Genomic DNA, 26,004 nt, shown 5'->3' with positions numbered 1-26,004 from the left:
AATTTCACAAAGGTGTTGATTTTTACCTATTGCATGAGGGGAGCAGGGTCTGATGTCGGGAGAAGGTTGAGGTGGTGGGAATTGTTTAAATTGCAAGGTTTAACAACAATAAACGAGCCTACCCCACCGTTGAAGATTTTAATCTGCATGTCAACAATCACATTTCAAAGATCAGTCAGGACACACACACCAATGGGAAAAAAAACAAAAGGATTTACAGGGGCCAAATAACTGTTAACACTCAGTCCCAGCTCCACAGAAACCGTTGCTCCTTTGGATCTTGCAGTCCCAGAATCTTGCCCTGTACTCCCACTGGGTGTTGTGACCCACTGAGTGGAAACTGCCCTGGCACAAAAGTAAAATGGCTGGAATGGGACCGGGGAAGCAAGAGGTTCCACCATCTGAAGATTGTGAATGATAACAGCTAGGAGGATGGCCATGAAATAGATTGGAGCTGTAGGGTTATAGGTGGTGAAGTACCATCATTCTTATGCAGGTTGTCAGTGGTTATCATTTCACGAATGTCCTGCACCGTCTTCTCCCTGAAGATGAACATCTGCAGCTTTGTCTGCACTCCACTGTTCAGCTTCTGCTGTTGTCGCCTAGAGTCAGTCACCAGGTACCGCAAGAAGGAGCGAAATGCATCAATCAGTGTGATGCTAAACTGCTTGCATGTTATGCCTTTTACAGGTCAATAGCAGGCAGGACATATATGCTGGGAGATGTACATTTTAGGGCAGAGTATATGGAGGCTGTGCCAAAAATGTAAGGCATATTGTATGAGGAGTCTATCTGATTGGGTATTTTTCCCTGATGTGGCAATGCTGGGCATGGAAATTGTGGTATTGAATTATTTACTACAACTAACTATGATGTGCAAGCATTACATTCCTCAAGCACATAAGGGTCTTGTCTAATATTAAGATATTCAGAGGGGCACACTTCCAGTTGAGTATCATGCTTCAAGTGATCTGAGCTAAGAAGAAATATGAGGCCTTTTTCATCTGAGGTCTCATACTACTGTGCAATGATGATACATTGATTGTGTCTCTTTAAATGATTTACTGACATACTGGTGGTGTGACACAACACAATAACATGTACCAAGACTGATAGAGTTTGCTGCATAATCAATGATGAATGGAGCAGTGTGTTCGGCTTGTAGCATCTGAAGATGCTTTCACCTACCTTGGCCACTAATGAGAAGTCATTAGACTTCTTTTTGAGCTACATCCAGGTTCTTGGGATCAGATTGGAGGCATTTGCCGTATTGCATATTTCTCTCGCTGACTTCTCAACTCTTGTGTGCTTCCTAACTCACTGAAGGAAAACAATTTCTCTCTTTTTTTTATTCTTTCTCTTTATCTCTGCCTGACTCTCCGTGTGCAACTCTTGCACAAAGATCTCCAACAACCTTGAAACAGACTCTTTGGCTTGTTGTATCATCTTTCTACTTTCTCCCCAGTCTTTAGCTCTTGCGACCTGCTTCATCCCATGCAGCTACTGGAGTAACCTTGTCTTTAAGAGTTGCAGTCTAGTACTAAGTAGTGATTCAACCCCTGAGATATGCTACCTCTTACCTGAACTTAAGAAACTACAGGTGGACTGACAATTCTATTAACTGCATGTGTAGAATTAAATTTAAGTTTACATTGGAAATTAAATTCTTGATGACAGTAAGCCAAAACATTCTTAATACAGTATGCAGGCTCAGTCTGTTTATGGTGGTTTGCTTTGATTATGTGCCTTTTCAGATCAGAATTATTTTTGATAAACACTTTATTAGAAGAGGAACAAATCTCAATGTTGTTGAAAATTGACAGACAGTAGTACATTTTGATAGGTAGGATAGAATTTGTTTTCATAGATTGAATTCTTATTTAACAACACTTTACACAAATTTAAAGTAGCTAAATTGTTTTAAACCATGCATGGACTCGAAGAAACAAACTTGTATCATGCTTTATTTAAAAAAAAGATATGCTTATAATTTAATGTTTTAACATTGTTAAGTTTTCCTGGTGTTGCAAAAAATAAAAGAATTGTCCCAGGAATTGAAGTGTCTCTCAATTGAGACAGGTGAATAAAATTAAAGTACTATTTAATTTTACCCATTGATAACCCCTTCAGTGGTTAGAGTAGTGATGAGGTGGTCATTTCAGTTTGAAGCATATCTTAGTACACCCGAGTTTGCCCTGCAATAATGTACTGTATTACTTGAAGTCATTAGAAATAAGTTCCCACAAAACCTGCAGAAAATCCTACCAATTCATACTGCAATTAATATTTATGAAAATCAAGATGTCACAGGCTTCAGTAATTTGCAAAGGTTACTATTTTCTGCGTAGCTTCTTCATTCTTCTAGAACATAGATATAATAACGGAGATTCTGACATTATTGGGTTGGACCTTCATTGCTCTGTAGACATTTTGAAGAAAGGCTCCACATGTTGAAAACGCTCACATATGCTTTGTGAGAGTGGTCTGGTCTTGAAGCATTGGACTGTCCACCCCACCCCCCCCCCCCCCCCCCCCCCACCCCTACTCCCACATACCTCCCTCACACACCTCCCTTGCCAGGTTACACCTTTGATAGGATCATCTTACTCTCAAACCCATGTTTAGTTATGAATTTAGCCAATGCTGTGGGATGATGCTGTTAAAGAAGTTGTTAAGACCAGGTTTGGAGCAATGAAAAAACATCAGTCAGTTATACAGCAGCATTAGCAGCCTTGAAAGAAGTCTGTTGTTCATGCAGTTTTACTACGGAGGTTAACATGGCACAACAAAGTAATAACAGTATATTTCTTAAAGACTTGATACATAAACACCATCATGTCAAGTATGACCATGACACATTCCTTCCCTTTTTATCAAAACATTAGTGGCATCATCTTAGCATTTACACATTTCCCCACACACAATCATCTTCATTTCATGCAATTTTGCACAATTACCAGTTAAACAGTTCAGTGAAGTGTGACTTTTTATTAATCTCATATGGCTCTGAGTAAAAGGATGTAGTGTTCTGAAACTTGAATGATATCTCTAAAGAAAATAATTATATTTTACATGTGATTTTTATCAGCTGTGTTTTCTGTGACACTGAAGAAGTTATTATGTATTCTAGCTAATAAAATGGACTTGAATCCTTTGCTAATGTTGATGTTTAAGCAGCAGGTTCAATTCTAGGGTTAATGTGCTGCTGTGTAGTGAAGAGACCCAACTTGGAACATTGCATTTTACCATTATGAAAAAGACTGCCCTCTCTTGCAAGGTGTTCTATGGAAACAGACATTTCTACAGAAAGACATAGAATATATGACTCATAATAGGATTTTTAAAAGATAAAAACATAACATTTTTTTCAACCTAGATTTAGGAGGAACTGGCTGAACATTGCTCTCATTTGTGTTTAGACTAATTCTTTTTTTTTGAAGGTGTTTTGTCTCTGTAAAAAGATTCTTGTAATCTTGCTGTTCTGTTTATTTTTAGTATAATTAACCTGACCACATCAATGTGAGTTCTAGCAGTTGTCAATAGTTAGGACCAAGATAGCTTAAATATTTTCAGAGGCAGGGACACAACTACTGTCCAACTGAGATTGTTTGTTCAACAGAAAGTAAATTGGATTACATCCAAAATGTACCCAAGTTAGATCCTGGGACTTTGAGGCATACTTGATCAATGATCTTGACTTTGATGCTATTATTCAGCTGGTATTAAAATAGGGCCCACAACTTTAGTAAATTATCATCACCTACATCAATGTTGAGTACTAATATAAAGGAGGAAACAAGAAAATGAAAGCTTTTAAAGATCCTTTGTAAGGAATGAGAAGTTGAGAACTTATAAATTAAATGTGATGGAAAAAATAACATTAAAACATGAATTGTTTGAGTTCATTGTGTTTTTAAATGTTTACCTCTCCACTAGTTATTTAAATTGCATTTTCATGGGAACGTTAATGTTTGTTTTAGTGATGTTATGAAAACGTACAAAAGTAGTGAGCTCAAGAAGTTGCTCGATGATTTAACAGATTCTACCCATGATGCACCTTTAGCATTTTGTGTGGTAATTTGAAGTGTCAAAGTTTGTACTTCCATGAATCGAATAGTTTATTTTTATTTTCTGTCAAAAGTGAAAATAAGACACATTGAGAATATTTCCCCTTGCAACTCTGAGATTGCTAAACAATGAGTAATACAACTTTTTGATAAATCTTCTCTTGTGAGGCTAACAGTAACTTAAAACTGACTACAAATTCATCCTTCAGATAATAAACAAAAGTGACACTGCGTGGAGAGGAGCTAAGCACTCATTTTAGTTTGGCAATGGAAAAACATAACTACATACAACAGTGAAACAGATTTCAAAGTAAATAAACAGATTAAAATATTAGCACTTTACAGATTCTTTTGGGTTGCTGGGGCAGAGGAACTGCGATGTTTCTTTGAATTGGTAAAGGTGTGAGTTTGAAATGTGAGACACTGGTCTGGATTTCCATGGAATTGGGGACACTTTTGTGAAGGGGTGAAAATGGCAGTCAAGATCAGATTCTGGGATTTCTGGCCACATACTTGAGTTTTCTGATTTTCAGTGCTGATTTAAGGGCCCAGGCTGGTTTGGCTCATAAGTTCACAGCCTCCATCCTTGACCTGGCTGGCTCCATTGCAGGGACAGACACCTGCTAGTCCTCCATAACTTTAATGGTGTTGGGCCAACTTTAAAGGATTTGTGGTGCATGACACCGAGAGATATCATGAATCATAGTCTGGGTGAGGCACCTTTTAAAAAAGTAAAAAAGCCAATGCTCCTCATGCTAAACTATGGTCTCCCACACAGCACCCATCACCCTCATATACTCTATGCTATGATAGATTCTCCACTGTATAGAAACAAACGACCCTATGGTAACACTAAGGTTTTTAGAAAAGTAATTAATTCACAATATTCTACCTTTTAAACAAAATCATTTCAGTACAGGTCAATAAAATGGTCAATTATCCAGATCCTTAAATCGTCAATAGCCAAAACTGCAAGCACTTGAAACCTCTTTTTCTTGTCTCTCTGAACTTTGTGAAATTGACAAAAGAGTTTTGAGAGACAGAGCTGTCAATCAAGCAATTGTTTCCCGGGGATTCAGCTATTTCAACAATTTAATGGATGTCTGAGTTCTCAGTCCAGAATGCATATGGAGGTTCAACTATTCTCTTGAAACCAGCAGGCTGAGCTGGGAATTTCCATATCCCTGCTTCCCCTCTCACTGATGAAAATTCTTCCACTAATTTAGAATGCTGAAACTGAGAACTTTCAGAAGCATGTAGTTTATCTAAATTTAGGTTGTTTGTTTAGCTCCCCCACACTGTTTATCTTTGTAATTCTTCATAGCTAGTATCTTCATATAGTATTCTTAATGTCCGCTGTTCAAATGAAGAAATTCAGACAATATCGGAGCCCCTTGCAATTCATTCTGATTGTCCTTGTCAAAGCACTATTGGCAAACTATGTTAAGTATAAATATAAAACTACAATGAATGAAGTATATATGAAATCTACTATAATGCATTCTTCGTTTCAAAAGAAGAATTGCTGTGTTGAATGAGTCAAATTCTCGTGAATAATTTTAGAAAAGTGGCCTGTGCATAGTGATGACAAAATTTGTTGGAAAAAAATGAATAGAGTGAAGATGTAAGAATAAAAAAAAATGCAATGCTACATGCTCAGTTTTCCTACTACATACAACTGGAGCGTTTATAATAAAAAATGGAACTGAAGTGTACTATTTTCTCAGTTAAATTGCATTAGTTTCACAAAGAACAAGTAGTTTTGAGATGAGACTGTTACTGCAATATTTGACCACAAAAGGCATTTTAATATGTTTATGTATGTTTGTATTTTAGTAGCCATAGCTAGTTAATTGTTTGCTAGCATTGTATGTTGATGTTCGCTTTGAATGCTAAAACGACGTCGTTGAAAATTCTGAGTTGTTCAATGCTAACACCTTCTTTTCTGTAACAGAGGCAGACATGGGATCTCCACCCTGTTCGGCGCTGTTGCCCTTTCCCCAGGACTTTTAGCTGCATCTGATACAAATTCATTGTGATTGCGTTCTGACAATTATCTGCATTAATCTTTCACAGCCTATAAATGCTGTCTTCTTGCTAAGAACTAGGACATATGGTTTGATGCTGTTGATGTGTCTTTTGCTGAAAGTGACACACTCACTCTGAGAAATGTATGGCTGGCTTGATTGCAACTGCCCTGGTTTTTGACCGGAATCAGTGATACTTGTTGCCTTTCCCTATGATTTCTTCCTTTTTGAAGAATCTACTCCAGGTCTACCTTTTAAAGTTTTACAAAGGAATGTTTACTAAGAAACCAGCAAATACGACAAGGAAAAAAGAGAGTAATCTAGATAAGAAAGTACAAAAACACCTGCAAGCTAATTCGGCACGAAATCAAAAATTCTCAACAAATCTGAAAACCACTGTCAAAAGAATAGCTAAGTGTCAATCCGCCCATAACTTATCTGTTGAAGACGAGGAAGGAAAAACAGAATATTCACTTTCTCCTACATTGAGTTACAGAGTGGCTATAGCGAACGGGCTGAAAAAGAATATTAGCTCATCAAATAATGACAATTTGTGTCCAGAGTTGTGGTCTGTTGATAGTGGCACCTCTGAGTTATTGAACGAAATAAGTGCTTCGCAGAAAATAAAAGATCATAAGTCGCACACGATGCCGGTAAGGAGAAATAGGAAGAGTGTCAGCAGCCTAGCTGCATCTGATGGGAGCTCAGATCAAGATCGGACATTATTGAGACTTGGTGCATTGCGTAAGCTTCGCAAGTGGAAGAAAAGTCAAGAGTGTATTTCCTCAGATACGGAAATGAGCACATGGAAGAAATCTCTTGGTTTTCGAAGCAAATCCCTGGACAGAACTGGACGTCTGCAGCAAAAGAGCGGACTAGAACCTGCATTCAGTTCCACTGGCTGCATTAGTCAAACTCATGATGTCATGGAAATGATCTTTAAGGAGCTTCAGGGGATAAGCCAAATAGAAACTGAGTTATGTGAGCTACGCGGACATGTCAATGCTCTGAAAGAGTCTATTGATGAAATTTCCAGTAGCGTGGAAGTGGTGCAAACGGAAATTGAACAATTGCGCTCAGGATTTGTGCAGTCCAGAAGAGAAACCAGAGATATACATGATTATATAAGACAACTGAACTATCAAGGAAATAATGTAAGTCTACGATTTATTAACGTGCCTGAAGAATTGCATGAAAACACAGAAAACATAATTTATGGAATTATAGAAGAGAAACTAGGACTTACAGATGCACAAAAAACTGTTCAGATTGAACTTGTGCACAGACTAGGGCAACAAAGAGACTGCGCCAATGCCAAGCCTCGTCCCATTCTTGTATATTTTGACAGTCCCCAAAACAGGGATTTAATTCTTAAAAAATGTTACAAGTTGAAAGGCTCAGGCATTGGAATTTCTACAGAGATCTTTTCTGATCTGAAGGACAGAAAGGAATTTTCACTTCCATCAAAATCCCAGACATACGAAAGTATGAATATGAAGTTAGCAACCACAGAGGAGGAACCCAAAGGAGATGGGTTGACATCACCTGAATCGAGTGACAAAGATCAGGAGGGAGGCCATAACAATCACAGTTTTGAACTGAGTTCCAAAACGGTTTTTGAGAAAGTGTCCATTGCTTCAAAATTAGCCCCAGAATCTCACAACATTGTTAACATTGACAGAACTGTAGTTTGCAGCTCATATTCAGATTCAACACAGTTATGTACTGATGACAGCCTTCACTCGTCTCCATTTGAAGAGACCCAGAAACAGATGGAACCTTATTACAATGAAGTGGCTCCCTCGTGGCTCCAGAACGATTACACTTCGACCAAACTCAGCCGTTCAGAATCTGATTTTTCTAAACTCTGCCAGTCAATATCTTACTCTGAAGATTTTACGGACAATCAGTACTTCATCAGAGCTGATGGTGCCTCAGTTGTATCATCTTCAGAAAAAGATATTTGGTTAAGAGGTAAGGAAGAAGAAGCAGCTACCTGGGCTAACAATGTGGGTACTCAGCAGTATGACTATGAAGATCAACATTATATGGAACAAAATGAAGTAGAGAACACGGAGAACGCTGATAGTGGCATGAGCAATGGAATGCTTTGTGTTTCTGGTGATAGAAGTCATTACAGTGACTCACAGTTGTCTTTGCAAGGTGATCTTTCACCATGGAAAGAATGGCAACATTTAGAACAAGGCACAGACTCTGGTCTAGACACCTCACAGCATGTTTTTACATCCGAATTAAATAGCCCGTCTGAGCAAAATGTCTTGGACTATACGACGGACTTTGATGCAAATTACCAGGCTGTTGGCCAAGGATATGAAGAAGAAACGTTCGATACAACTCTTGACACATCAGAATGTTCTGGTTTTGATAGGAAACCTCAAAATCAGTGGGAAAGCACATATGACCCCTATTGTGATTCATATCCTAGTGATAATTATCAGTATCAAAATAAATATTCGCTAAGATGTCGCAGTCAGAGTGAGCTTCCTAGTGACACTGATTCAATGGAGGTGCCAGCTAAATCCTGGCATAGCCGCCTGAGTATTGACCTCTCGGATACAGGATTCAGCTTCCAAAAATTTGGATCGTCACTTCAACGCGCTAAGTCTGCCTTAGAGGTTGTTTGGAATAAAATGGACTCCAGAAGTACCCAAAGTCTGAGTGAGGATGGAAAAAGAGGCAGTTTTATGGGACGGTTCAGGACTTTGTCTCAATCCACAGCAGATGAATCGTGCACTACCCTTGATTCAGACTTGTACTATGAACCCTATTATTACAGAGCTGAGGAAGATGAGGACAGTGAGCAGGCAGGGGAAAACGAAATGGATTATGTTGAGGTGATGGAGGAAGTGCTTGCAAAACTGGAAAATAAAACATTTCCCAAGTCAAGCGATGAGCAAATGTTGTCACCTGAGCGTCTGGAAGAATTTACAGCCCCAGATTTACAAGGAGACAGTTATGAGATCCCTTATGAGACAAGCAATGATGAAGAGATAGAATCCCCAGCTGTCATCTCAGCAGAACCCGAACAAGATGAACATCAGAGTGTATCAGGAGAATCTGAAAATCTAACCATCCCAGAGGAATGTCCTGAAGTTCCAAAAAAAGTCAAAATAAGACCCACATTCAAACAAGCTGCTTGCAAAGCATATAGACAACAAGTAGCAGAAATGGAAGAGAGGATTCTTTCTGCAGGTACCTGTACTAAATGTTTGGAAATAAATATAACACTTGTTGAAATGCAGAGGGGAACCTAACCAAAGTCAGAAGTTAAATATAATGTGCAATGTATTGGGTATCTAATCGCAAGATCTAGATTTGAATTTTTCTACTGAGTTCCTGAGTTAAGATACATGTGCACTGCTTATTGGTGTGCCCAGCATCCTGCTGGCAGTGGGAGAGAAAGGACTTCCCTTTGGATTTCAAGCTACAATTGAAGTTCAGGGTGAGAAGATGTGAGAGAAAGAGAAAGATAGGGTAACTTGCTGTTGACTGCCCACTGAAAGCCAAGGCCCCAGAAATTAGGCTTTAGCTTTAAAATTGAATAAATAAGATAGAAATGAACTCAGATTTTTGTTACTTTGTGAAATTCTGACTCTGTAGGTGGTTGTGTGCTTATATATTACAATATCACACAGAAATAGCAACTCCTGTTTATCCCATATGTTTTCTTTAACTTTTTGGATTTTCTATTCTTTTTGGATTTGTTGTACTGTGAAAGTGTTTCTGTCATCCAATGTTAATTGTGTGGAATGAACTACTTTTGTCAAAGAAGTAGGCGATAATTGTCACCCTGACTAACACTAACTCTTGATTATTTTCACTTGCATTCAAGACAATTTACAACGTTCAATTACAACACAAAGATTAATAGTTCATCTTTGCCATAAGTACTGCACTTAGACAAGGAAAGGGTCTCACTGATTTGTGTAGCACATACTCTATTGTAATTGGGTTTCAAATAATTAATGATTTGACGATTCTGGTAAAATGTTGTGAGCTCTACATCTCTTCTATTTTGTGTGGGAAATTGTACAAAACTTAACTATTTAAAGATTTGGATACTCAGTACATTAGAACTTAAAATCCAGCTTTAATGCAAGTATTTTGATCTGTTTACAATTTGTAAGAATATATTTATTTCTTGTTCCATTCTTTGCTGAGATACAAAAGCACCATTAATCCCTCTGTTGACGTCTTGGGTCCAGTCACCCTTCCTCAGAACCTCAGTTGTACGGAAGGGCCACTGGACCTGAAACGTTAGCTCTGATTCCCCATCACAGATGCTGCCAGACTGGCTGAGCTTTTCTAGCAACTTCTGTTTTATTTTGTTTCTGATTTACAGCATCCACAGTCCTTTTGGTTTTTATTAATCTCTGTGTATCTGCATTGGTAATGTCAGCCATTACTACAATGGGTACTTGATGAGAAATCTAATACTGTGCACTTTTACTCACAGTATATCTAACTTTTCAAAATGCCCATCAGTTTCATTGCAATATTAGGTAGAAAGAGACTGAATAAAGTATCTTCTTCCTAAAATAATTTATTTGTACTTGAATTACATTTTGGCATTGCTCAAAGTTTCAGAGTAATAACTAGCTGGTCTGAAAGTTTGAGAAATAGATGGTTTACAGACCAGACCTTACCATTCAGCCTGTGAATACAGTAATTTGTAGTGAATTTACATTCTTATCTTTACCACCATTTGCTTAACTGAATAGATGTTTTGAAAAATCCAATTTTATTTTCATAAAGATTTACATTTAATCAGGGATAAAGAGGACATAGCACAGTTGGACTTTATTTTTGACAAATACCCTTGTAAATTGACCTCTTAACTCGTGAATGGGCAAAGCTATTTTACTAAATTGTTATGCTACAACTCAGCAGGAGAATCGTGGGTTACAGGGAAAACACAGGAAAGTGGACTTGGGGAATGACTGATCTGTCATGGTCCTATTGAATGGTGGAGCAGGCTTGAGGGGCTGAATGGCCTACTTCTGTCCCTATTCCTTATCGTCCGAATGCACATGTCACTGCAGTTATATTGTATGTAAAGGTGAATTTCTTTGTAATCCACAATCACACAGTTTTGGCAGAAAAAAAAAACAACAGCATAATGAGATTTCTATGAAGTTAAAGTTCAAATTATTTTTTGTTTTATTCATTCATAGGATGTGACTAGCTGGGCCAGCATTTATAGCCCATTGCTAGAAAGTTGCAGGCAGTGATCTCAGGGTTCCATTTCCATCCATCCATGACTCACTTTTATTACTTTAACCATGTCTACCTAATTTAAATTTGTGATGCCTTTGCAACAGAAAAATATATTAGTTAGATTTGTTGTGTTAATCAAGTCTTTCTAAGCATTTATTGAAACAGGATGTATGTCAAATCCTATTGAAGTGTTTGTTCATTATCATTAAACTGAAAATCAAGGCACGTTAGTGTAATATTTTTCAGTGTTTGGTTGGAATGCATTATCTCACTTTCAACCACTGGCTACTTAGGGATATTTACTGGAAAACTTTAAGTGACCAACCTTTACTGTATTCTCTGATTGAATCAGTACAGTGGTGCACTCTAAGGTGGTGTAAGTTCTCTTCATTTTTATTTTCATGGTTACTTAACTGGTTTTTAAACAAAAAAGTGATGGTATTGTTTCCTCCTCAAATGTTTCTCACTCTTCTGTTGTAGATTAACTCATTCATCAGTCATGAGGTAAACATCTTTTCAATTTGTACTTGTACACTGACAGAGATATTACTTGAAATGCAATTGGTGATTGCTTCCATTATATAAGAATAGACCATTTAGTGCCTCAGATTGGTTCTTCAATTTTATTAGATCAAAGCTGATATGTACCTCAAATCTGGTCAGCTGTCTTTGATCCATGCGTCGTAATAACCTTGCCTAACAAAAACCTCTTTCTTGAAATTTTTGGTTGTTCCAGTACTCATAATTTTGTAGAGGAGAAAATTTCAGATTTCTACTATGCGCAATAAAAATGTCTTTCATGGCTTCACTCCTGAATAAAGCTATAATTTCTTGATTGTAACATTTTAATTTAACAGCCTGTTACAAATTCCAGTTTCCTCCAGAGTTATTTGAAGTTGGCAATTTCTGGAAGGCATGTTATTTATACTGGCCAGGTTTGGTACTGAACTTGCCACATAAGATAGCAAAGTATAGTTAGTCCTGCTGGATAGGTAATGCTGTTTTTATAGAATTGTTCAGTAGTGACATTGCTTTAAATGAGTCCTTTGAAAAATATCAAACATTGTAAGTCCAAAGTTTCTGCTAATTCCTTACAATTGTACGGAACACTGGTAATGCAAAGCAAAATGCTTCAATGTTGTTTTTATTATGTGCATATATATTTATTTCCCTTAGGATAAATACAAAACATCAATAGATTCCCCCATTAAGAACTAGTGCCAATTTACAGTATTAAAAATAATGCAACGCTATTTGCAATCTTCCTTTGAAAACTAAAGAAAGAATAGAGCTGAGCTGAACAAAATCATCACAACCTGGAAAGATAATGAAACCATCCCAACTGATGTGTTAATTAAATACTAGATTATATTGCTTTAAAACAAAGCGCAAAGGAGAATATCTCAAAAGTAAAGCATAAAATACAAGCTGAAAGCTATGTTTACATAGTAATGACAAAATAGCTTTATACTTGTATCTGTTACTTACATCATTCTGGCTTTAGTTACTATTTTCAACATAAGGAACAAATGTGGTATTTTTTTGGCCTCCAATGTTTAAAGTGTATTTCATAATGAGAGAAGACACAATGCCACCTGTAAATTAAAGTGCTTATGTTGTTTTTATTTCCAGGTCTGTACATTGTCATTTTGTACTTCTTGTAACATTGTGGGAGCCACTACCTGGGCTAGTTATCTCACCAGAAGGTAGATTGTTGCTATCTAGTCCTTAGTGAAAGGTTTCAGGCTACCATTTATGGTGGAAGATAAAATTCTACTTTTGTCTCCCTGGCGCATGCTCAGTGAGATTGAACACCTTCCGTACATGATTTCCCATCCATTAAAGCTAATGTGACAGGAATGCAGAGGTAGCAGTTTTGTTGCTTTTTCTATTTTTCATACCCCCCTCCCCCACCTACACACCTCCTCCCATGCCAGCCAGTTTCATTTATAACCAATTAACTTCCTCCAGAATCAATGCAGACCAATTGTGAAACAGTTATTGGTATGTTTTTCCAGTCCTGGAAAATTACCGTTTGGCGTGGAGTCAGGAGATGCAGTAGCAATCTTTTCTCCTTCAGCAAGTATTGTTGTTCCTGGAAGTTCCTTGATACCTGCAGGGGTTTGTCTAAAATAACCAGCAACCTCACAATCCTAATGCAGTACAATAGTTGATCTCTTTCAAACCTTTTCTTGTGTTGTGTTGTACCTACAGAATGTACATGTGATTATTTCTAATGCTTTCCTGCATTTAAATTAATCATTATCTTTGGAGACATAAAGAATAAATCCAATGGATTATGCTGTGCCATTTTTCAGTTTTGCAGGTTTCTTTCACTGCGTTAGAGGACATTTTCTTCTCCTGAATATTTTAATTGTCTCATAATGAGGCTGATCCTTAGGCTAAATCTCAGCATTTTCTTTATATCCTGTGAGAAATTTAGGAATGGATTATACAAGTGGACTGCAAAATGTGGCTGTTTTGAAATGTGCTTCAGGAATATCTTCTGAAATGTAGCCTCAATTACAGGCTTCTTTTTTATCTCTCAGTGCAACTGGAAAAAATGAAAAAATGCTTTATTTAGAAGGTCACATTTAATGTTCAGTTGTTTGCAGAGGTTAAAGTGTCATTCCAAGTTAATTTTTAGAAATATAAACATATGAACAGAAGTAGGCCATTCAGACTCTGAAACAAGCTCCAACGTTAAATTAGATTTTGGCTGATTTGCATCTTATCTCTCCATCTTTAGTTCCATAATAATTGCCTTTTATTGAACAAAAGTCCGTACGGCCTCACCCCCAAAAGCTTTTTGGCAAGAAATATCACATGGAGATCTGGGCACCAACCACTGGCAGCCAGTGATTGGTGTAGCTGCTGGCACCAGTCCTCTTAAATGGGTTTGGTTATTACCAGTGGTAGGGGATGACTTATTAAAAGTCTTAACAAGAAGAGTTACTTCTCTTGCATAGCACAGTATTGCTTATTGCATTATAACAATAAGTACAATGAATTAGGTTAGGCATAATTATCACTGTCAGGTGCCAAGATGTCACACCTGTCTCCATTGGGACCGCAAAAGAAGAATTATATCAGACCCGAAATGTTAACTTTGTTTCTCTGTCCGCAGATGCTGTCACTGTTGCTGAGTTTTTCTAGCACTTACTGTTTTTATTTTGAAATCATCTACTTGTTGCTCCTTGAGTGGTTGGTTGACACACCAGTTTGTTTCTGAATCAAGTTTTCTCTTGAAACTCGTCAAACTCCTTCAAGTACCAACAGACTGGTGAGAGCATGGCACACATGCAGGTTCTGAAGTGAGGAGTATTTACTGTGAACCAAATATATATTTGCAGATCTTGTAAACAGTTTGTATTGTAATTTTACTTTTAACATACCTTTATCTTGGGAGTTGTTCCACTGGCAATATATTGTCTCAACTTTGTAGGCTGTAACTTCTGCTTCTTCGGCCATGATATCTGATTGGATAGGATAGTGATACTCATTCAAGTTTAAAATTAGCAAGATGTCCATTGACATTAATAAGCTCAGTGAAACAGGAGGTAGTTAAACCACTGATTTTGTTTGTGTAATTTTCACTATTGGTCTGTGTATATGAGTAAATGTTTGACTTTCTGCTGCTCTGAAATAGTGTCCTACTTCTACATATTTCCTGGAAGTGATCTATAGTCTTACCAATGTAACATTCTTTTGTCATGGCTGGGCATTACTTGTGCCTAATAAGGCTTTGTTGTTCTACAGCACTGATGGTGACTTTTGTTGTCTGCTGTTTGACTTACTGTCAGTGATGGTTTGTCACTGCCCCTTTAGATTATCTATAGGTTTATAAAATGAAAATGTTTTGCTGCTCTCTTGAAATTGTGTTCTTTTCCTCTTGGGTTCTGGCTGAGAGACTCTCTGGTTTCTGCTTCGACCACAGTTTGAATAGTTTTATCCAGAGTGAAATATTTCTTGTTGTGTAATAATTCTGACAAAGCTTCATCAATAACTCAGTCAACAATTCTGTCTTTTATGAATTTTGCTTTCAAAGCTCCACAGTCATAGTTTTTCCAGTCATCTATTGAGATAATTAATGAAATTATCTACCCATGCCCCTGGAAGCTGAACACTTCTGAAAATCTTTCACCATTCAAAAAATTTACTTGTTCTCAGATTGAAGAAATTATTAAAGACTTTTAAATGTTTTATAAGTATTCTTGCCTTCTTTGATGTTTTTGCCAATTTATAAGGTCAACGTATATAATTAGACATAGCCACATTTATCAGGAGCTTGGTTTGTCACATCTTGTCCATTGGGACCTTCTGTAAGACTGACTGACTGATTCTCCATCCATCATGAACTAATATAATTCCATCATTAACACTTTTAGAATCATTCCCTTATACAACAGATTTCCACTCCCCATTGTATTAAGAAGTCCTTATTGACATCACCTTTCATCAACCTAGCTACAATCGTAAGGTTGTGGACTCCCTTGCTGTGGACTCTCCCAGTGGTGGAATTAATTTACCTTGATCTACTCTCTCTGTTTTGTATCTGATAAATAGCACTTAATGTTCTACACTCAAAGGAATACAAACTGAGTCCATGAAGTTTATCCTGATAAATTTGTCACTGGTAGTGCCAGTCTCATTTGGTGAATCTTTGTGACACTTCACTCTAAGAACAATATATCCTTCCAGATCAGAATGCATTCCTCAAAATGAGATTTAACTAGACATTTATATAACTGTGACATGTATATTCCCTTTGTGTTATATCGAATAAAGGCCAAGATTTCATGTGTCTTTTAAATTACTTTTTGTACCTGTCCACTTGGCTTTTTACAGATTGTTGTACTAGAACTCTTAAATCTCTTTGCTTTTTGCCAAGTCGAGAATAATCTGTCTTTCTTTAGATCACAGAGGATGACTGCATACTTCTCCACATTGAACTCCATTTATCAGAGCTTTTTACAGTATCAATATCTCTTGTAACTTTCTATTTTCATACGCACAATTGCTGAACCACTTAACATAGTGTGTCAGCAAACTTGGATATGTGTTTTTCTGTTACTTCATCTAAATCACGTATGAATACAGGGACAAGCTTATTCCCCAGAGCAAAGCACACATTATTGCTGCCAATTTGAGTCCATGGCAATTATTCCTACTCAATGACCTCCCTCCTAACAACTTCCATGCCTACATGTATACATTGCTTCCAATTCCAAGTGCCAATTTTTGTAAACTGTGTTTTTACCCTCTTTTAAAATAATATAATTATTAAAATCAACTTGTATGGACATGTTGTGAAACATTGGCAGGGCAGGTGGACCTGGACATTATGACCCAGAGGTAGGGACACTACCACTGTGCCACAAGATCCTGTTAAAGCATTTTTTAACTTGTCAGCTTTCAGAAGATGCGTTTCCACTGAGAAACTGAGAGTGACTAAATAAGTGAACTGATTAAAAGCAAGAGAGATAGAGAGAAGAAGAGTCATATTGAAACATCATACCAGACTCGAAACCTGAACTCTCTATCTCTCTCCACATATGCTGCCAGACCTGCTGAGTTTCTCCAGTGTACTCTTATGTCTGTTTCAGATTTTCAGCATCAGTAGAATTGTACTTTGAGTGAAATGATTGCTGGAACTTATAGAGTTAATGGCAGGCCTGACTTAATCAGTCTTCAGATTATAAAGGATTTTTAAAGTCAGTCTGTCTGATGTGTGCTGACACACTTCCATTGCAGATGGATCGTGAACAGCATTTCCTTCCTTTCAGTCTCTGAGGTCCATGCGCAATAGAAACAGAAATGGAAGCCATGTATCAACACAGTGGTAGGTGTGCATGGAGTTTCCCAGCAACAGCACAGAGGGAACGTTGATCTTGAACCTGGACTGTCATATTCACTGTCACGTTGGCACTTACTAATAATCATTAATCATTCATCACCCTAATATTAAGCAGAAACAAAAATTCATGGTCTCAAGCCTCATGACAGGACTTGAGCACAGAATCAAGACTGCAGCTCATTTGTAATACTGAAGGAGTCCTGCATTGCTTTTGTCAAATACATTTTGGTATTCTGGAGGATATTACTTTTGTTCAGATAATATCAAGTAAAGAGCAGTCCTGGCCAACATGCCCTGTTTAATCAATGTTGTTGAACTTATTATTCAAAGTACTTATAGACCTGTCAGCCACTGCACCATGCAGAAATACCAATAGTTATTATTAGGCAACCAATTGAAAGGTAAGATGCCTAATATTTAAAAAATGAGATTTGATTGACTCTGCTCTAGCTGTATTTGTGGAAAAAACAAACTGAATATTTTTTCTTTCTCTTTGTCCTTGGGATATGGACAATGACAGTAAGGCAGCGTCTGTTGCCTGTTGCTTGATATAATTGAGATTCAGTGACAAATAGGACCAAGAAGTGCATGTAAACCATACTGGATCGAATGGGATGGGCGACCGGCTGTAATCCATGAAGTGAGTGAAGTTGGCTTTTAGGGAAGTCAGATAGTTTAAACACTTTGGAACTAGCCCACGAGTGACTGAACTTATAAGGTTAAATTTTAGATGTTGCTATGGGACGACTTGAAAATACTAATTTTAGACAGCTGTATTTGTATCTTGAGATTTTCAGGATGTGATTAAGTAAGAGTGAGTCCTTGCCCTAACTCTTTCTTTCTGAGCATCTATGTATGAACTTATAGGCAGGTACTTGGCCTCCCTGTTTAAACTTTAGAGAGGATATTTTAACTACTAAGACAATTATTTTTTTTCTAGCTCGTCTGTCTTTTTATTGCCTTTTCACTTATTTTCTCACTTGGTAGCATAAAACTCAAATACACAAGAACGTAACTAAGAGCAAAGATGAGCAATTCAGCTGCTCAAGGCTGCTTCGCCATTTGATACAATCAGTCCTCAACTCCTCTTCCCTGCCTCTCCCCATCGCCCTTCAACCTATTACTAATTAAAATCTGTCCACCTTTTCCTTAAATTTACTCAACATCTCTCCATCCACCACACTCTGGGGGAGCGAATTCCACAGATTCACGGCTCTGTGAGAGAAGTAATTTCTCCTCATCTCTGTTTAAATCTGCTATTCCTTATCCTAAAACTATGACCTCTTGTTCTAGATTGCTCCACATGTGGAAACATCCTCTCTGTATCTACTTTGTCCATCCCCTTTATCATATTACATACCTCAATGAGATTATTTATTTTACTATTAATTTTGATTAAATACATGACAGCTTCAGATTCCTGTGTGCCATGGATCAACAATAAAAGGATAGCGAGGCTGATCTGGTTCCTGTGACTGCCTTGTCAAACTCTATGGCTCCATAAGTCAAAGTTATAGCCTAGAGTTTGTCTGGTACATGATCATACGCCCCCTCCTAAAAAGACAAATTGCTTTGGACACATGGAATGCCACAGTGAGCTGTGTTGTTCAAGTGTACATATCCGATTTCCTGGGAAAGTTGATGTTCAAGTTATATTTCACATTTGGACATTATTCCTGCATTGTTTCTCATTGCAACAGTACAATTGTTCGATAGCATGTNACACACACACACACACACACACACACACACACACACACACACACACACACACCTAATAGTATACTCCTACATTTCTCATGATACTAAAGAGCCTTTTACCAACTTTTGCAGAACTCTTCCAGTTTTAATAAATACCACAATCGATGAATGCCTGCAAGTGGAATTCCTGCCACTTATTTTGCATGGGCTTCAGCAGCTTTGCAACCCCCAACTCAGGAATCGTTCCCAAAACTGCAGCCCAGGTACTTGCTGTTCTGCAGCAAGGGCTTGATAGCAGTGTTTCCAAAAATGGGTGATACAGTGTTTTATATTTAATTCATTTTGTAACAGACCAAAATCGCTCATCATTGAGCTCTAGTGCTTCTCAAAAGTTTGAAATAAAAACTAAAGCTTTCTTAACAGGGGATTACCATGACCAAAATGCTGAGTTAGTGCTAACACCTGACTGAAGGGCCCCCATTAAACTGGTCACTAATGCCTGACTGAAGGGCTTCCGTCTGTCACAACGGATACTTATCCAGTTGCGGTCAAGGGAACTTGTTCGGTGAGAAGCCTGAAAAGTAAATGCTGTCACTGTTGCTTGAGACCCTGTCCTAAAGGTGTTAGGATTGTTGTTCCTCATTCCAAGGAACTCAGTGAGCAATTAAGGAAGCTATCTTCAGAAAGCAACACTCCTGTCCATTCCTTTATAATCCCACCCTGGGACATCCATCCTACCATCACTCACCAAGGGGTCTGAGATCTTCGCTGATCCTGGGCCGAATGTGGATGCATTACCGGTTGTCGCCACCACTCCTTTGGTGATGCTGCTGAGCAATGCACCGCATTCAGCCATAGACTGGCTAGCAGCTTTTAGGAGCCTGACTTCTGCCCTCAGGGGGCTAGGTCCTGGGAGAAGGACAGCTGCTGTCCATTGTATGGGCGATGCTTTGTTTGGCAGACCTTGAAGGTAGTAAAGGCAGTGTATGTGCAGGTTTTGCCAGCTCTTAAACCAACTAGAGACACTTCTGTGCCTCCACTAAAAACCGCTCAAAGAGACTGAACAGGAGTTGAACTAATTGAAGATGCTTCCCACCTTCAGTAATTTGTGACACTCAAATAGTTTAACTTGCCATCTATTTTTAAGTGTTGACCGTGCACCTCTTGATGGAATGTGAAATGAACTCTGCAACTTCACATGACATTTGGTTATTTTTAATGTTGTTGCCTGTGTAAAACTCTGCCTGATGGTTGAGCAGACTAGTTTGACCCAATAGTCATGTGGTCTCACTCCACAGAACAAATCATTTCTTCCTGCTCTTTAATTCTTACCCCTTTGAGGTTCAGTCACAAGACCTGTTTGTTACTTTAGTCAGTTCTATGCATGGTAGGGTCCCGAGAATGAATGGAAACATCCAAACATTCAAAGTCTCCAACAAACTAATTTTTATCTGAAAGAGCAAGACAAGCAAATGTTGGGAGGTGTGTGAGGCTTTTCTGAGAACTGGTCATTGTGGTAGATTTTCTTCCTCCCCCTACATTCTCTAATATTTATTAAATTGGCAGAAAGGATAAACTCTAAGTGGGAATCAGGGAGGTGAAATGGGCCTGTGGTTAGTTAGAACAGAACTGAAATATTAATTGGCCAGACTAAGTTAGAGATTTTGCCTGAACTTTTGAGGTTGAGAGTGTGGTCCTGATGAAGGGCTTATGCCCAAAACGTTGATTCTCCTGCTTCTTGGATGCTGCCTGACCTGCTGTGCTTTTCCAGCACTACTCTTGACTCTGATCTACAGCATCTGCAATCCTCACTTTTTCCTAGCTGAATTCTTGGATACAATGTTGTAATAATTAGAGTCATAGAGATGTATAGCATGGAAACAGATCCTTCGGTCCAATCTGTCCGTGCTGGCCAGATATCCCAACCCAATCTAGTCCCACCTGTCAGCACCCAGCCCATATCACTCCAAACCTTCCTATTCATATACCCATCCAAATGCCTCTTAAATGTTGCAAATGTACCAGCCTCCACCACTTCCTCTGGCAGCTCATTCCATACACATACCAACCTGTGTGAAAAAGTTGCCCCTTAGGTCTCTTTTATATCTTTCCCCTCTCACTCTAAACCCCGACCCGAGGGAAAAGACTTTGTCTATTTATCCTATCCATGCCCCTCATAATTTTGTAAACCTCTATAAGGTCACTTCTCAGCCTCCGACGCTCCAGGGAAAACAGCCCCAGCCTGTTCAGCCTTTCCCTATAGCTCAAACCCTCCTATCCTGACAACATCCTTGTAAATCTTTTCTGAACTCTTTCAAGTTTCACAACCTCTTTCCGATAGGAGAGAGACCAGAATTGCACACAATATTCCAACAGTGGCCTAACCAATGTCCTGTACAGCCGCAACGTGACCTCCCAACTCCTGTACTCAATACTCTGACCAATAAAGGAAAGCATACCAAACACTGCCTTCACTATCCTATCTACCTGTGACTCCACTTTCAAGGAGCTATGAATCTGAACTCCAAGGTCTCTTTGTTCAGCAACACTTGTTACAACAGGAATGATGGGGCCTAAATTGCACACAACGAAAAACAAATCTTGTCCAAGAGATTCCATTTTGGGTACAACTGGAATCCAGGTTCAAATTGCAACACTTTAGAGTTTCTGCGCAAAATCATTAGCATATTGCCAAATATAGGTGTTGTCATGAATTCAAGGTTCATTTGAAGAACAAGGAAATGGCAGGGATCATCTGTGGGTGTTATTTGTATTCACTTTGAGAAAGCATTAAGAGACTGCTGACTGAAGTTAAAGCTTGTGCAGTTGAAGCAGTTAGTAACCTGGTTAGGAAACGTGACAGAGGGTGGGGATAATCATAGAATCCCTAAAGTGTGGAAGCAGGCCATTCAGCCCACACTGATCCTCCAAACAGCATCCCATTCAGACCCACCTCATCCTCGCGACCTTGCCGTTCCCACTGCAAATCCACCTAGCCTGCACGTCCCTGAACACTATGGGGCAATTTAGCACATCTAACTTCCACATCTTTTGACTGTAGGAGGAAACTAACATACTCAGAGGAAAACCTTACAGACATAGGGAAAATGTGCGAACTCCACACAGGCAGTTGCCCGAGGGTGGAATCGAACCTGGATCCCTGGTACGATGTGGCAGCAGTACTAATCATTGATCCACCGTGCCACCCCAAGACAGATACTCAAATGTGCCTGGCAGTGTCCCACAGGCACCTGTAATGGGACCTCTCATATTCAACACCTTCAACAACTCTGATGATAGTATGGAAAGCCATTTACCAGGAAGTTTGCCAATAGTACAAAGGTGTATATGGATGCATAAATTGACAAAGAGAAAGTAGATAAAGTGAGTGGGCACATCTGTGGCAAATGAATTTTATTGTAGGCAAATATGACATCTTGCATGTTGGATCTAAAAGGGATGGAATTAGGTACTTTCTAAATAGTTAAAAGCTAGAAATAGTGGACATGGGAAGAGATTTGGGGTTCATTGTACATTTATCATTAAAGAATTATGGGAAGGTAGGGAAAAAAGTCAAAATACTACAGAATACTGGCCTTTATATGTGGAGAAATAAGAAATAAAGAGCAAAGGCTTGCTTCACCTGAACAAATTGCTGGTAGATCACACCTGGAGTATTTTGAGCTTTTCTAGGTACCTCACTTTAAGAAGGACTTACTAACTTGGTGGTGGGGGGGGGCGGGGATGCTGGCAGCATAGATTTACCAGAATTACATCTGAGCTCCAAGAGTTGATTGAAGTTTATGGAACAGAAAAGCTAGATGGAGATAACTATTTCTGTCGATCCACGGCCAGGGAGTTTAATCTAAACATGACAAAGCAACCTTTCAGGAGACATGGAAAACACATGCACTGATGTTGTAAATTTTTTAAAAAGCTATGGTTCGGCCTCAATTGGATTATTGTGCAATAGGAGGGGTCAAAAAGTTGTGGAGAGGTTTTGTTATGACCAGGTGAGGAGGGGAATTGGCTTGCCTTTTAATCCCTACTTAGTCTGTTGCAGCAAGTATTTTTTATTTCATATTTTTAGACATGCAGCTGTCACACATCAATTAAAACATAGCTAACAAGATCAAAATGAAGGAGCCAATTCCCAATGATTTCCTGAGTGAAAGGAAGGGGAGTTTTATAGGTCTCCGACCAACAGCTTCAGTATTAAGAGCAAATCAGCTTGTTTCTTCAGGCAACAACAAATGACCAGAAACAAACTTACTCAAAGATGCAAAAATTATTAGCACGTAGTCTGTATTTTGGAAATAGATATATTTACCCCTTTAAACAACAAACTTGATTATGTGTCTGAAGAGTAGCAAGAAAATTAAAATGCTGCACAGTGTTGACTTTAAGGTACCTTGGTCAAATAATAGTCAAGCTCATGGTAAAAATAAAGGCTGAAATGACAGGACAACCCAGAGGGAGTGCCACACTGTCAGTGGTGCTGTCTTCCACAGGAAGCATTGATCCAAGGGCCCATGCCTGCTGGGTGGATGCCAAAATTCCCAGGGTAGTAGTTTGAGTCTGGAGTTATTCTCACTGGCCACACATTGTCCCAAATGGTCTTATGATTCTGAAGCAATGCTGCATAAACAAGCTGCTGGCGATGGGGTGCAGCAAGCTGAATTTCTTTTGCTTCAGGTATTTTCCAAGAAAGTGTACTTCACAGATTCTTCCCCCAGTTTTTAATGGGGTTTCAGTTTGCTGAGAGGTGTTGCAAAGGTAAAGAGGTGTAACAGTGGCCTGTTACTTCTCAGGCTAATTAAATGCTTTCTGAGTTTCGAAAATGCAGTTGACTTTGTCCCATTCACAAACTGGGTTATGTGACCTCTGTGTAAGTTCTCTAGAGCATGCTTGCTCGCTGCTCCTTGCATGAAAAATGTTGTTTCTAGGGTACCCACTACTTTTTCTTCAGCAAAGTCTCCAAATCGTTCAAGACATTTTTATATTGATCTGCATAACCTTTTTGAAAGTGTTCGGATCATATCTCTTGAAATTGCAATCAAACACTCTGTTTTGTATTTTTCTCTGTTCTCTGTTGCCCTTGCTGTCTTTTCTAATGCTGTTTACTATGTGCCCTATGTCCCATCTACGTGAGCAGCCAAGTCATGGCCAAAGTGTCCAACGCCTTTCAGAAAGTAACCTTTGTTCCATCTGGATATGAGCAAAATATTTAAATCCAACTAGTTTGTAAAATCCAACCAAAAAGCCTTGCATTTAGACAGTGCTTTTCATGACTGCCAGCTATCTCCGAGCACTTTTGTAGCCAATGAAATGCTTTCAAAGTATAATCACTGCTGTGACGTAAGACATGTAGCAATTTGCACACAGCAAACTCCCACAAACAGTAATGAGATGATGACCTTTGTGGTGTTATTGAGGGATCAATGTGATACAGGCCACAGAGAATAACTCCAGACTCAAACTACTACCCAGGGAACTTTGGCATCCACCCAGCAGGCATGGGGCCTTGGTTCAACACTGCCAGTGGAAGACCACACCTCTGACAGTGCAGCATTCCCTCTGGGCTGTCCTGTCATGTCAGCCTTGATTTCTGTGCTCAATTGAGACCTGAACTTTGTGTCTTCGAGGTGAGAGTGCTACTAACTGAGTCATGGCTGACTCAATGAAGCAATGGCTGTAGAGCTACCTTATCATAAATCATTAATATTATACACAGCTACATACTGGGTACAGGCCATTTACTCCACATCACAGCTCCTTGCTGTAACCCACCCCCTCCAAACCCAGACCCTCTGCCCTTCCCAGTTTGAGCTGGCCAACATTTGATAGGTGTCCTATTACAGATTGTTGGATTCATACCAATAGGGTCCAATTTCAATTGATTGTCAGGCTTCTTTATCAACTTATCTGGTCTGAACACAGATGCTGTTCATTTCTTATATTTTTCGGGCATTTTAAATTTCTTCTTCTAAACTAAATAGACCCTTTTTGTTTTATCTAATTGTTCTAGCCAGCATTTCATTAATTTATTTTTCAGCTCTTAATATTTCAGCATAGAAGCATAACTTCTGTATTGGAATGGCACACAACTAACTGATTCAACTCCGGTTAGACCAACATCTTTTCTTTAGCTGTTAAAGATGCATTTGCATGTTTTATGTGTTGCAGTTATTTGTTCTGTAATCTCCCACAGAGTCATCAAAAGACATAAACAAATTCCAAATGTGTAGAATGTTCACTGCAGGATGAAAGTTGTATTGCGCTAACATCTTAAATAACGTTGGCAAGCCCTTTTGCCAGTTCATCCATGGTCCAGTCGGAGGATTTCAGTTGCTACCTCTCTCCACATGTCAGTTCCTACACTGTCCTTGACTGTGGCCTCCTAGGGACCACATGTGAAGGGGTTAGGGTTGCAGCCCTGTTTCAGGAACAGTGACAAGTTCAAGGAGGTTGTACTGGGGCCTGTAATGTTGAAGAAGACTGCATTAGGTCACTGAGGTAGGAATGCTACTTTTGGTGTTTTAACAGCCTCATCCTCTGTGTTCTCCACATTTGTGTTCCTCACCGCCCTGAACATTTACATCCCACGTTCACTGAGTTTTAGAGCACAAATTCTGTAGGGCACTAAGATACTGCACGTATTGTGCAGATAATGGACGCACAATATGCTGTGCTGTGTTTTTGTTTTATTTCAGCTCTGATGCTGTGACCTTTCCCTTTATGGAGTTGGCAAGAGGGGGAAACAATTGGGTGAGATAGCGCTAGTCAGATGGTCACACCCTTCTTACCATGTTGCTTCGTAAGTCCTTCCTGGGAGTGGAGATCCTCGAACAGCCTTCTCAACCTTCTACCAGAAATGAATAGCCACTTTAGGGCCTTATCTTGACACTTCCTCGATTTCATCTGTTATGGACCAGGCCAGACCCCCGCAAAACATTTCAAGAAAGTGGCCCAAACCCTAACATTGCGAGTTGTTTTAAGCAGGTGTAACACAGATATTCCAGGAGAGATGCTGCTGGTAAACCCACTTAGTTTTACATGAAACAGAGTTTATTTGCAAGGTTACTGAATGAAATACAAATGAAAGAGAACAGAA

General features: G+C 38.9%; 1 protein-coding gene across 5 annotated transcripts in view; it reads left to right on the top strand.

The window, feature by feature from the left end:
- The window catches only part of LOC122541034 (protein unc-13 homolog C), a 358,819-nt gene that overhangs the window by 5,689 nt on the left and 327,126 nt on the right, over positions 1-26,004 (top strand). For all 5 annotated transcript variants that reach the window (XM_043677514.1, XM_043677512.1, XM_043677513.1 and 2 more), the window contains one exon: positions 6,022-9,307. In XM_043677514.1, coding sequence (XP_043533449.1) covers positions 6,307-9,307 — 3,001 coding nt within the window. In that variant the 5' untranslated portion in view covers positions 6,022-6,306. The remainder of the gene's footprint in view (positions 1-6,021; positions 9,308-26,004) is intronic.

Source organism: Chiloscyllium plagiosum, chromosome 36, assembly GCF_004010195.1.
Source record: "Chiloscyllium plagiosum isolate BGI_BamShark_2017 chromosome 36, ASM401019v2, whole genome shotgun sequence".
NCBI classification, from domain to species: Eukaryota; Metazoa; Chordata; class Chondrichthyes; order Orectolobiformes; family Hemiscylliidae; genus Chiloscyllium; species Chiloscyllium plagiosum.
This window is presented reverse-complemented; position numbering and strand designations above follow the sequence as displayed.